The sequence below is a fragment of the Syngnathus typhle genome, linkage group LG5 (genome assembly GCF_033458585.1).
Source record: "Syngnathus typhle isolate RoL2023-S1 ecotype Sweden linkage group LG5, RoL_Styp_1.0, whole genome shotgun sequence".
Taxonomy (NCBI): domain Eukaryota; kingdom Metazoa; phylum Chordata; class Actinopteri; order Syngnathiformes; family Syngnathidae; genus Syngnathus; species Syngnathus typhle.
The window spans coordinates 5,947,398-5,961,169 of record NC_083742.1 but is presented as its reverse complement, the minus strand read 5'-3'; the positions used below and the strand labels follow the sequence as shown (position 1 = coordinate 5,961,169).

Here is a 13,772-nt window from a genome sequence, read left to right as displayed (position 1 = left end):
CAATAACCATCAACAATAATCCATGGAGACGGGCCATTCGTTAAAAGAGGCCTTTGCAGCATTCACTGCTTCGCTCTTCTTCTACGCCATCCTACACTCTACTTTGACTTTTAATGCATGGAGCCACCCAACGACGCCCCGATTTGTTCTTGATTTGTTAAGCAACGCCACGCCACGCGTGTCTGGAACTTCAAAGTAAATGCTCCACCGGAAACACCAAATACATGCGTAATAGAGCTTTTTCATCTTTGTTTCCGACAGCTTGGGCAAGTGGGCGTGTCAAGCGGTGTCAAATGCATTACTGTAGTAGAGAGTGGAGCAATATGGGCAATATGGGTAAGTTTGCAAAATATTTTTTTCAACAACAGAGTGAAAAAGACAAGTGAAACAAGAATACTAATAAGTATTACCCATGAGTCAAAGCTGAACAAATATACATTTACGTACCTTATACTGCTGGCTAAATGGCATGTTTAAAAATGTGTTGACTGGAAACCTTATTTATAGATGTAACCATTGGTCAAGCCACAAATTCCAAAGCACACAAAACCTTGCATTTGAATGCTTCAATTCTTCACCTCTATGTTTGAAACCCGCTCACAGTTGTGTTTATATGTTCTGAGTTCCCGCCTTCGGAGGACGCAGCCTGTGAATTTGGAAACAGCACGATCGTATGCCTAAAAGGGTAGAGCCTGTCTTGTGCTCCCAAGATTCATGCGTCATTAGAATTTAAGAGTTACATTAGAGTGTGGGTTGACAAAAGTAATTCAGTATTTGCAATATATTTGAAAAGCAATTACCGTATTTTCCGCACTACAAGGCGCACCGGATTATAAGGGGCACCTTCAATGCCCATTTTCAAACTTTGTCCATATGTAAAGCGCACCAGATTATAAAGCGCATAGAATAAATAACTCAACGTTGCTCGCACGTTAATGCAATCACAATATAGTAACACTCGAAATAGTGAAAGCAATAACAACATATCAATAACTCAACGTTGCTCAAACGTTAATATCACACAACACACAGAATAAACACGTAAGGTTCACGTTAATAAATTAGTCCTCATCCACGAATCCATATTGGACCATATATACCGTGGGATAGAGAAAAACGTAATTTCGGTCTCTTTGTGTGTTGTGACATGTGGAGAGATTGACAATAAAGCTGACTTTGACTTTGACTTTGATATAAGTGGCACCGGATTATAAAATGCTTTTGAGAAAATTTTAGGTTTTTAGGTGCGCCTTATAGTGCGGAAAATACGGTAGCCTATAGAGGGTGTTATTCTACAAGGTTTGATGAAAATTAGGTCATGTATACTGTGAGGCCATGTTTACTGCTTTTGCTCTTGGCTGAAAACATCTGACGTCAAAAGGTTACAAAAACTCCCGCATCACAATGATGGAAGGACGTTGGCAAAGGAAGAAAGGTATTCAGTGTTGTTTGAACGTGGCAATTGTCTGTCACCTCCAACTCAACTGCCTGTCAGCAGTAGCAAAAAAACTGTATTGAAAGGAAGGCTTCTAATTTTCACGATAATGGAAGCAAGCTATTCTTCTCTCAGCTCATCATTTGGTCTATTTCTAGCTTGTGATTTTATTTTTTTATTCACATTACCACATTACTAAGATAAGGTTGCCATGTATTGCGGAATAGGTATTTACACCAGTTTTTTTTCAATTAAAGTTCTTTCAGTCACTGAAAAAGCTTTTTTTTTTGTTCCGTCTCTGTTGTCACTGCTTTTAAGTCTGGATACGGACTTGGCCCCTTCTAAAACTTCCTGATTGACTTTTGTTCTCTTTTGGTAGTGTGTTTTGTTTGGGAGATCTTGCTACACAGTTTAATTTAATTTCAGTTTCATTGCAGCTTTCTTGAAAAATCGCAGACAGAATTTAAAATTACGTGGACTTCCGAGTTCATTTTGCTATTAAAATCAGTCAGCCCCTCCCAGAAGAAGCCATGCAAACTCGAGCCGTGACATTACCCCCACTGACTTTCACTAATGAATCGTCTTAGGAATCATAAGCACAAACCCTTTTTTCTCAATTTCCTTAATTAAGCCTTTCCATCATACGCGTAAGGGTCACTTAATATATGTGTTTGTTTCTATTCTTTTTTTAACAAATTCCTGATCTCTTTGTTTTTATCTTGCCAAAACATGATTTACATTAATTATTTGGTTAATATTTGAGAGCATTTCCATGTCTTAGGGTCAACATCATTGTTAACCTCTGTATTCGTCTTTTTACCTCAAACGTTTTCAGTCGACAGCAATTGAAAAAATGAATTCACAAATTGTGTAAAGTGACTACTTCTCCAATATTGTTCAAGTGGATCAGTTTGTGTCTACAAACGGAGGAAAACCTTGACAAATCGTTATGGTTTTAATACAAGCGGCCAGATTTTTATTACCCCAGCGAATAACAAGGAACCCCTTGTTTCCTTAAGGCTAAATTTTTCAAATATATTTATGAATGGAATAATATTCCACTCTCACATTTTAATTCGAGTATATCATCCCAATTGGCAATGAACCCCAGCCTGTTGCACCGCGTACAGCGCCAGATGGGGTGACGGATTTAAGATATATATACTGGGGGGGAAATAATAATAATAATAATAATAATAATAATAATACATTTTAAAAAAGGGTTGATTGTAATTCAACACTAGAATGTGGAGAAGATCGAGAAGATAGTGTGAACTTTGTAAACAGTGACGGCGTGGCCAATCAATAGATTGCGCATCGGGACACAACTCAAAATGATAAAAGAACCAGAAAAAAGAGAGTGAGCTTCAAAATTCACAAGGAAAAATTACTGTAATTTATATTTCCAGAATCCCACGTCTTCGCGCATTTTGCACAAGTGTAATGGTGCGTAACCACAGGAATGGCACATCCAGGGGGATTCTTTTTCAAAACAGTCACCGAAGTGTCCATGCAAAGTGGCTACAGAAATCCTTCTTACCTTTGGAGATGGCAGATGACATGCAATACAGAAAAAGTAGAAGACCCGCCGTGTAAAGGTGGCGTCCTTTCTTCAGCGCACCCATGCCGACGCGTAGTGGTCCACAGTTATACGAGACTGGCTGTTCGCAGGACCTCCGCTACCCACCCTTGCCGCCACCTCCTTGCTGGACGAGTCCAGACCTCGCAAGTTCCGTCTGTAGAGACGGCACGTATAGCTCTGATTGAAAGAGATGAGCTGAAGTGCTGAACAGCTGAAGGAAAGAGAAAAAGCATCTTCTCTTTTCTTTGGTTGCGGGTTTGTGCGCAGCGCCTCCTCCAAGCAGGATTCACCATGCAGGAGCCCGCTTCACGCTTAACCAATGGCAACTGAGGGAGACAGAGAGGAGGAGACCATACGACAAGTGGACCTAATCAAAGACCGATTACGATGGGAGTCTGTTCACGATACACAGTTTGATTGTGACTCAGCAATGGCTAATTACACTACAAATAACGAGTGAAGTTTATTTGCTAAAAGAAACAAAAATTATAGATATATATTTTTACAAGTTTTGGAATAAAATTCTTTAAAAAAAAAAGTATTGAGAACCAAACAGACTAACAGCATTGGATGGATGGTGCAGGTAGAAATCTGTCTGTTTTACAACCAAGAGGCTGTGGACATTGGCTTTTTTTTTCTTCTCAAATAAACTAGTAACATTTACCCAAAATCTCTCTGGGTGAGAAAAAAACCTTTCTAAGTTTCTTTCAAGTAAGCTTTTTTTTTACATTTGATGTTAGGAAATGTTACATTCAAGATCACAGACAGTGAATTGGTTTGTTTGCTAAAATTATCACTATAGTGTCAAAAAAATGAAATGATTATATTTTATATTTAAACTAAAGAACAGTAAGTGCTATAGACCAATGGTACGGAGTAAAGTGTGTGGTATGTAAGCGGTTGTCACAAAGGGCATCATTCAATACTATACTGACTTTCAATATGAATAGAAAATATATTGAGCAAAGTAAATACCGTATTTTCTGGACTATAAGGCGCACCTAAAAACCTCAAATTTTCTCAAAAGCCGACAGTGCGCCTTATAGTCCGGTGCGCCCAATATATGGACCAAATTCCTAAATTTAAACTGGCCCGAAGCATTGTGTGATGAAATCAATCATAAGTGGCCCACTGAAGACTATGAAAAAGACTATGGATCATTATTTTGTGATTATAAAGTAATTTGTTGTGTCTGAAGTTGAGATAAAAAAGATAAAATAGAGAATGATTTGATTTGGATTAAAAATCTGACATGATGTATTAATGGTGCGCCTTATAGTCCGGTGCGCCTTATATAAGGACAACGTTTGAAAATAGGCCATTCATTGAAGGTGCGCCTTATAGTCCGGTGCGCCTTATAGTCCGGAAAATACGGTACTACCTGTTTATGCATGAAGTGGCTGAGAAAATCACGATTGAACAATTCATCTGGTCTGTCTGAAATAGTCAAATCAAGTGAAATTTATTTATATTACCCTTAAGCACAAAAACATCTCAAAGGCCACAGTTGACAATTATTTTCAACATCCCTCAGTCTTAAGTCCCAGGAGGGCAAGGAAAAAGTCACAAAACTCCAACTGGGAAAAAATGAGAGACTTTGAGAAGGGACCGCAGATGGGAGAACCCCCTTCCATCTAGCCCCCATCCCCAGCCGAGGGGGAGAGACCGTGAACTGCAGACGAATCGGCGTTGTAAGTTTTAACTATTGTTTTTAAAAAAATAAACTTTTTTAAGTGTGCCAAATGACAAAGCATCACGGGAATTACTGCTGAGTCGAGATTTTTTTTTACATAGCCATCTCCTCCTCATGCTGTTTACGAGCCTGGTCACATTTTGCTGTGGAATGGCCAAAGAATCCTCAACTAGGAGTGTTGAAAGTCAACCATCATTTTTATGTTAGTCACTCAGCAACATACAAACTGATCCCACAAGTGTTCAACTGGATTCAAGTCTGTATTGTACTTACAACAGGCTGTTCAGTCCTCTCCACTTCCAAATTCTTGAAGTACTCTGATTATCCTGGCTCTGTGGGAGACAGTGTTGTGATCCTGGAGGATAGGATAAAATCCCAGATTCTGGGGATGTAAAATTGCTGCCGGCTCCAGAATCTCATTCCAAGATCTGTGCAGCAAAGTGCGTAGTGTAGTGATCATGCTTTGATCCTGCTATCCAGCATCTGCAGCCAGAAGCTTCATCCAAAACTGAATATTACATTGCCCAACATTGTTTTGTTCTGCTGAAAATTTAATCTCTTAATTGTACCGCATGGGCAAATTCAATTTACACTCTGAAGAGAGCTGTCACAGTTGGGACTGTGCCATTGCATTGTGCCCAAGTGCATGTTGGGTTTAGTGCCTTGCTCAGTGCAATTTCAACTGTGAACAGGATGAACTGGCCTCTCACTAGATTTTTTTTTTTTATCTTGCAGCATAACAAAAGCCCAAAGCTCATCAATTAGTGTGCGCAATCTAGTGAATATGTACCGTAAATTATGCATGGGCGTTTTCAGGTTTCAGGATTTGCCCACAGATTCTTGAATCACTGAACTATGCGTTAGTATTCTGCAATACAATGTTTTGATCGTGGATGAATGCCAGGAGAAGATTTTGCTAGGTTTAAAAGCTGGTTGCAGTTTAATGAACAATCCACAAACTTGAGTCGTGGATTGAGAGCAGTCAAACCCATTTTATAAATCACTGACAAACGTTGCACGTCTGTATGGACGAGTATAATTTACAAATACAAATCTGTCCATGTCATGCATATTGAATAAACATCACGTGAGTGTGATAAAACCTGTCGTGGTGTGGGAACTTTATAGCAATGTATAAACACACAAAAGAGGCCACTACTATTTTTTTTTTTCATCATTTCAAAACGGCATAATGGTATGAAATGCACCTTCAAGGAAAACAAGTGTTATATAACAGGTACAGTCATTACAGTAAGCATAATTAGGCAACCCAGATGGTTGCTTGATGATGAAGTACAGACTAAGCAATATTTTCAAGTAAAAATTTAGTTATTGTGTAGTTTTTCATGAAAACCTGCAGTGTTTATGATTGAATGGTGTTCATTTTTATCTTGTACAGCTGGATTTCCTATACTTTCTGTTTTTGATGAGGTGTTTAATTTTTTTTTCATTTGCATATTTGCCTGATAAAACATGATGCCTTTATTGTCTGTCAGCAGTCTTCGTTTAGAGAGAATGTGTAGAAGAAATGAGCTGTGCCAACTCTGTCGGAATGTTGGAGGGGGATGCATGGCTTAATATGTCTGGAAAAAGATCTTGTACAGCAACCCCCACAGATGGTTGATTATAATTGCTTCATGGGAGCTAATAAATTGTCTTCTGTCCCTTTTCCTGAGCTCAGCTAAACAAAAGGGATGACTTTTTCTCATTTAATTATTATTTGGGTCCAGGTCAAACTGCGCCAATGATAAATCTTTTAATGAACGTAAAGGTATTGTTCCGAGTTTAAAAAAAATAATGTATCTGAGTGGCATAAGGTCTTTTCACTTCAGGTGGTGATACTTCTGTTCATGTACTCAAAGGAGTTAATTTTGTCTTCTTTTAAGTTCAACAGATGTTTTTTTTTTCTTTTAGCCAGACAATGGGCTTCTTTTTAACCTCTACAAGTTTTGACATCTGCCGTCTTCTTCGAAAGTTCGAAAATCCCTCTTGATCATTTCTCAGCTCTCCCTAAAGGGAAACAAATCTCAAGTCCTGTTTTTTAGGAGAACATATAAAAAACAAATTCTATTTCCTTTGTTGTGTCGTCTAACTCTGATTATTTAAAATTGTCTCGGTTGGTGACGTGAATAGACAAGAGAGGAGAGATGACAGATGCGGAAGGAAAATAAACTTTAAGTCAGCAGTACGAAAAAAACAACAACGTTAGAATCCTCACTTGGTGACGCTTTCACAGTTTGAATGGGTACGACCGACCCAAGAAGACCAAGAATACTTAATGAATATATTATTGCCTCTAGTCTTGTACTTGTTTCTGCAAATTGAACATAGGTCATTATACAAATAAAACCTTAGCAATGTAACGTAAACAAAAGCTGGAAAAACTGGTAGGTGAGAAAAAAATGGAGGTTAAATGAAGTCACAGCTCTACTTAGACAAACAGTCCAAGTACACGTTTCAGTATGTAGTATGTACCATTTTATGTGATACTACAAGAATAATCGGCCTAGTTTGAGCCGATGTTGATTATCATGAAAAGAGCTATATTTGGTCAATTTAATCGGCAGAACGATAATCGGTCAGGCCTTAGTTTGAACTGGTAATAATGCCCAAGCCCTAGGCCGCAAACATTTGGTCAAGTGTTTTTCACAAATTTTCGTCACTGAAATGTTGTACAGAGGCTGAGATCAACCGGAGTCAAATTCCTTGTTTGGCATGCACAAACTTGGCCAATAAAGCTGATTCTGAAATCCAGGGTGGCAACCCTACTGTAAGCCACCGTTAGCACTGAACATTAACAAAAAAAAACTTAGAGAAAAGAGCCCGGTTTTGCTCATTCTCTTTGAATGTTCTGATTTTAGTCATCTATATTTTACCTTAATTGAATGGTACTTTCACTTTTTAAGATAAAAGCTGGATGTTGCGCCAGCGGTTTTTGTATACAGTGCACCACAGAAATTTGCACACTGGAGAGTGTTTATTTTTTACATTTTGCTTGACAAATGAATTCTTTATGGTTTTGTAAGCCAAACTTAATTGCTGATATGTTTTCAAAAATTTCAAGGGGGCTGCATCTCCAGTCAGCAACAGCCACTCTGTGTGCAGGGCTCATGGCAATCCAGACAACACAGGTAAGGAACCGCAGCACCTGCATTCTGCGTTTCTCACTTATCACAGTAGTACCGTATTTTCCAGACTATAAGGCGCACCGGACTATAAGGCGCACCTTCAATGAATGGCCCATTTTAAAATGTTGTCCTTATATAAAGTGCACCGGACTATAAGGCGCACCATTAATGCATCATGTCAGATTTTTAATCCAAATCAAATCATTCTGTATCTTTTTTATTTCAACTTCAGACGCGACAAATTACTTTATGATCACAAAATAATGATCATAGTCTTTATGATTCATGATTCATACTCTTCAGCGGGCCACTTATGATTGATTTCATGACACAATTCTTCGGGCCAGTTTAAATTTAGGAATTTGGTCCATATATAAGGCCCACCGGACTATAAAGCACACTATTGGCTTTTGAGAAAATTTTAGATTTGTAGGTGCACCTTATAGTCCGGAAAATACGGTACTTGCTTGGTCTCGACCAGTCTTGATACAAAAATCCAAGCTCCGTCCTATCCAAGACTGAGACAAGACTGAATAAAAATTCATATGAAACCAAGACCCTTAAAGCGGAAGTCAACCCTATAGATTTTTTTTAAACACTGTATGTGTAAGCAACAGTAAATCCTGGTATTCTGTTTGACATGACATTTCTGGAATTAGGGTTAGACACAAGTAAGGCACATGTTGCGACTTGAGAATAAAAATGACGCCTCCCTTAGGCGAGTTAATGCCATGTTTTGAAAGTATTTTTGAGAAAATACTTGGTAGACAGGGTGGCACGGTGACACAGTGGTTAGCACGTCCGCCTTACAGTTTGGAGGGTGCGGGTCAGCCGATTGGGCAAATTGCCCGTAAGTATGAGTGCAGATGGTTGTTTGTTCTCTACATGCCCTGCGATTGGCTGGCTTCAGGGTGTCTCCCGCCCACTGCCCGAAGGCAGCTGGTATAGGCTCCAGCCCGCCCATGACCACCGTGGGGACATGTGGAACTGAGTAGACTAAACATTGAGAAAAAGAAAAAAAAAACACAGTTAAGTACCCTACTTTCTGGACTATAAGGCGCTACTATTTGCTCAAAATTGGAATCCTGCATCTTATATGTGCTGCTTATCTCGGGATTTTTCATGATTTTTATGATATTGAAAAGGATTTATTTAGTTAATACAGGTAATAGAAATGAGGACAGTTTATTTAAAACACTTGCGGCTTATAGTCCAGTGTGACTAATATATGAACAAAACAGGATTTTCCCCTAAATTTAGCTGGTGTGGTTTATATTCAGTCGCGCCTTATAGTCCAGAAATTATGGTAACTATATTGTCTTTTTGTTAAACACAAAAAAAATGGACTTCAGCTTTTGTTTTGTTTTTTGTTACCCTTAGTCACTAAAATAATTTAAAAGTAACAAAAGTATCACTACATAAAACAAAAGAAAATTAATGAAGGAAAACAAAGCATTGCTTATTTGTATGTTTTGTCGTATTTTTTAGCAAACAAAATTAATAGGGGAAAACATTTATTCCTGTCATGCCCATTCTTGCGTGTTTTTAATGTGTATTTGAACAGGTTTGAGATACACAGCTGAGCCCAAGCTTTCTGACGCAGGGTCTCACATTTTACTTCACAATGCTTTGATAGTCTTGAAATTTCATTCTAACCTTTCAGTTTTCTGAATTGTATTACTTTTGAGCTTTCAATTGTGAAGTACAAGTATACATAAAATTAAATTATAATCAAGATTGCCACTTCCCATATGAGACATTTGATTTGAAAATGCTGCATTATACGGCACATGATAGTATAAAATATGGCTTTTTACAGATACTATTCAATGTATGTTCAAATATTTAAAGTAACATTAAAAAAACAATAACAAAAGAAAAGAATATTCCCTTTATCCACCTCTACAGTTCCCACTTACTGCTTTTCCATTTATCACTTCCTGTGAAAGGTGTACTTTAGGACAACACTTGAAATGATTCACCTCTTGCAGCTTTTTATTTAAAATGATTGAGAGTGCAATCAACAAGAGTATCTCGGGCCATACAAATCAAACAAAGTGGGCATCCCTTTGTATTTATGGATGGTAAAAGCTACCAAAAAAAAGCAGTTTACAACTGGCTCAATTATTCTTGACAGAAGAGAGATTCGTACTGCTTAATCCACTGATTTATTGTTTGACGCAATAGGTCCTCTAAAAGCATTCTCACACAAAAATTATCAGTTGTTTTCTTTGTCTTTTTTTAAACAATAATGTTTGCACACATAATGCCAAACCTCTCTAAATGGTGACTTTGTTTTACAATCTAAGGTCACATGTTCTCCAGTGTATCAAAACTTTTGAAAAAGTTTGCAATTCTATTCAATTTCCGAATTGTGCAATCGGTTGAAGGTGTTCAAGAGCCGATAGAGTCAGCTGTGGTACAATGCACGCTGGACTGGACCAGATCCTGAATCCCACCATCACTGAGAGGGGCCTGAAGCGACGTAGGCAAGTGAACCGCTTGATTCAAAGCTCACCCATTAGTTCAAAACAGTGTTGCCACAGTTACCTTGAAAAAGTAATTTAGTTACTTTACTGATGACTTGGTTTAACTAATTGCAAGTTAATTAGTTTGTACTTTCAGTAGTTGCGACAATTCCACCTAATATAAAAATCTTTTTTCATCAGTTTTTTGATTGGAAGTGTATTTACTGGTTTAAGAGCAATCTATCCATCCATCCATTTTCTGAATTGCTTTATCCTCAGGAGGGTCACGGGTGTACTGAATGAAGCCTATCCCACCTGACTTTGGGTAATATGCAGTTGCCAGCTAATAACAGGGCACAGAGACAAACAACCATTTGCACTCACAACCACACCTACAGACAATTTGGAGTGGCATGAATGTTTTTGGAATTTGGGAGGAAACCCATGCAGGCACGGGGAGAGCATGCCAACTCCACACAGGAAGGCTGGAATCAAACTCACAACCTCTGAACTGTGAAGCGGACATGTTAACCAGTGCCACCCGTTTAATAATAATGTTTTTATTTAAAAATGAAATAAAGTCTATGTTTCTGCAGTTAAAGTGTTTATCTCCCCCACAAGTTGTGAGGTACTTGGTGCACTTCATTACTTTTGACATAACTTTTTAATTTGCGTATCTTAATTTTAACTTTATATGTTATCTTGGTTTAATAAAAAAAAAACGTTTTGTTATTAAGATTGTCTTTTTATGACTTTTTAATGAATAACAGTGCAACTTGCATCTTTTTTTTCCAATGTTGTTTTGTACTGCAAATGGCGAATAAATTTAACTGAACCGAAATTGAACTGAAGACAGTAATTTTGACTTAACATAAATAACTTTATACATTTTAAAAATAGCCATTCTGGATTTCACTAAACACAAAAGGACAATTGTATTTTTATTTATCAGTCACACACGTTTAACCTTTGCAATGATCAGAAAACAATTTTCACTGAAGCGCTTCTTCAAAATGGGGAAAAGAGACAATAAGAAGACATCAGAGGGGTCACAAAATGAAATGCCAGCAAAATAAAGCAGCATTTTAAAGAAAGTACCAAAACAAAAGAGCACTACCTGCGTTACAGATTAATAGCAACAAGTGATGTGGAAGCTCTTTGTTGGCTGACTACACACGACTACAGCCAGGGGTGCTCAGAAGCGCTGCTCACAAGCACTGGAAATTGGCCCCCAGTAGAAACTTGACTTAGGTCAAGCCAGCTTCAATTCCAATTTTAGTGTGCAAAAGTGCGATGACTATGAACTGGAGCTGTCACGTGCAGAATGGAGCGAGGCGACCAAATGCAGCTTGGACCAGGGTTTATTGAAGGGAAAATGGTGGTGGAGGACGTGATGAGGGGGGCAGGAGAACAGCAACGTACGGGCAGCAGAAACGGACAGGAACCAGACGTGGGAAGACGCAGACAAACAGCCTGGGACAAACAGGAAACCAGGAATTAACAGGCAGGGACGACTAACAGGACGATCCAATGGAGTGACAGAGGCTTAAATACAACAGGGGTAACAAGTGGCAGGTAACGGTGATTATGATTACTGGTAGGACACAGGCAGGGAGAGGCGAGTGCACAGACGCGCCAACGAACACCATGACAACGAACAAAATGACACGCGGGGCTACGTGGAAAAGGCATGGATTAGCTTCACTCCGCGTGGCGATCGACGCCACCGAGGAGCGGAGACATGATAGGAGCACAACATTCGATTTCCAGTGCTCATGTACATTTGTGAATATTCAGTGACACCATACCCTGCATCTTGCATACCCTTCCCCCTGGAAAAAAATGCTACATGTAACACTTGTCCTTAGAACACAAAGGTTTGGTACTTATAGCATAAAATGCATGAATCCAACACAGTCCATGTATTTGCTACATGTATTTAGCTATATTTGACCACAATTTTCTATCAGAAAGTATTGAGCACTTGCAATGTGAAGCATCCATTGAGGATAAAAATCCTAGTTATTGAAGCAAACATGCTGAAAATCTATAAACAAACCAGAAGTGAGTGTATTTGAAAGTCAAACGGCCTGCAGGCTTTGAACTTTGGAAGATTACTGATGGGACTCCAGATGACTCTCCAAGACATGTAGCTGTGACAAGCCGAGTTCTGGCTTCTGAGTTTCCTTTTAAGTAAAGGTCACTCTGCCATTTCATACCTGGAGTCTCACCCTTGCATTTATTGTACATTTTGTATATTTAAATTACAGGACTAAGATTAAATTCTGTAGTTGTCAAGTGTCCAGTATGTGTATACTTTTGTTAGGGATAGTCAACTCAAAGCATATTAAAAGACAAGTCTCTGTTTTTGGTGCAAATACTAGTAAATCGCCCGGAGCACAAGAAAAATAGGCAATGAATTCATATTTGCATGATCCATTCCACAGGGAGGTGAGAAATTATGTTTTTCTTGATTGACCTAAGAAACACTTCACCTGGTAAATGATTTATTGGATGACATTATTGATTAAAATAAGTGATTAAATCTATATTGTGGTCCCAAAATAGAAAAAGCATTGCAGGACAAAGTAATAATTTTACAAAAATATATAGAGTAGCTCGTGCAATATACAGTGTAACCTCTACTTACGTGAAGTCAAATCAAGTCAATTTTATTTATATACTAGCTCTTAATTACAAACATGTCACAAATGGCTTCACATGGCCACAGTTGACAATTAGTCTCCACATTGATCTTAACTCCCAGGAGGACAAGGAAAAACTCTCAAAACCTCAACTGGGGAAAAATGAAAAACCATGAGACGGGACCGCAGATGGGACGACCAGGCTGCAATGGATGCAGAGTGAGCAACATTGAACACACAATAATGTCTAAACTTACAAACATTTTGAGATACGAATCAGAGGCTCAGTACTTTTTTGCCTCCTCTTACAAACAAAGTTTGATGTCTAAACCCCAAAAATAATTGAAAAAAATTCACCCGTGAGGTGACTGAGTTATTTATTTTTGTTTCTATCCTTCGCTCAGCCTCTTCCTGTGTTCGTCCCGGCACATAAGCATACTGTATTGATAGGTTTGTCTGTAGTCGGGAGTTTTTTGTACAAATGGCTGGGACCAAAAATGCTTATGAACCAAATAAAGGAACAAATCAAGTTTGTAAGTACAGGTTTCAGTGTAACACGGTACCATCCAACACCGCTGCCATCTAGTTTGCTTGAGTCTGGGTCAATACCTGTATATGCTTAAAAGGAGCAAATTCAAACAAAAGCAAAACTTAAAAGTTCTTTATCATCGTCTTTTTCTGAGAAACTGCAACATCTAACAATCTGTTTTAAATAATACGAGCCCAAACTCTAGTGACAAGTAAGTTCTGAGGCATTTGATTTCTTCAAATACCATCATGTGAAGGTTTTGTCTACCTTAGGAATGTTGGATGCCATCTTG

The 13,772-nt window shown here is 38.4% G+C and overlaps 1 protein-coding gene across 1 annotated transcript in view; it reads right to left on the bottom strand.

Annotated features, from left to right (window-relative positions):
• The window catches only part of unc5db (unc-5 netrin receptor Db), a 148,973-nt gene extending 145,717 nt beyond the window's left edge, over positions 1–3,256 (bottom strand). Inside the window, exon 1 of the mRNA XM_061279822.1 lies at positions 2,976–3,256. Within this exon, the coding sequence (XP_061135806.1) occupies positions 2,976–3,060 (85 nt within the window). The 5' untranslated portion in view covers positions 3,061–3,256. The remainder of the gene's footprint in view (positions 1–2,975) is intronic.
• Positions 3,257–13,772: the final 10,516 nt, after the last annotated feature.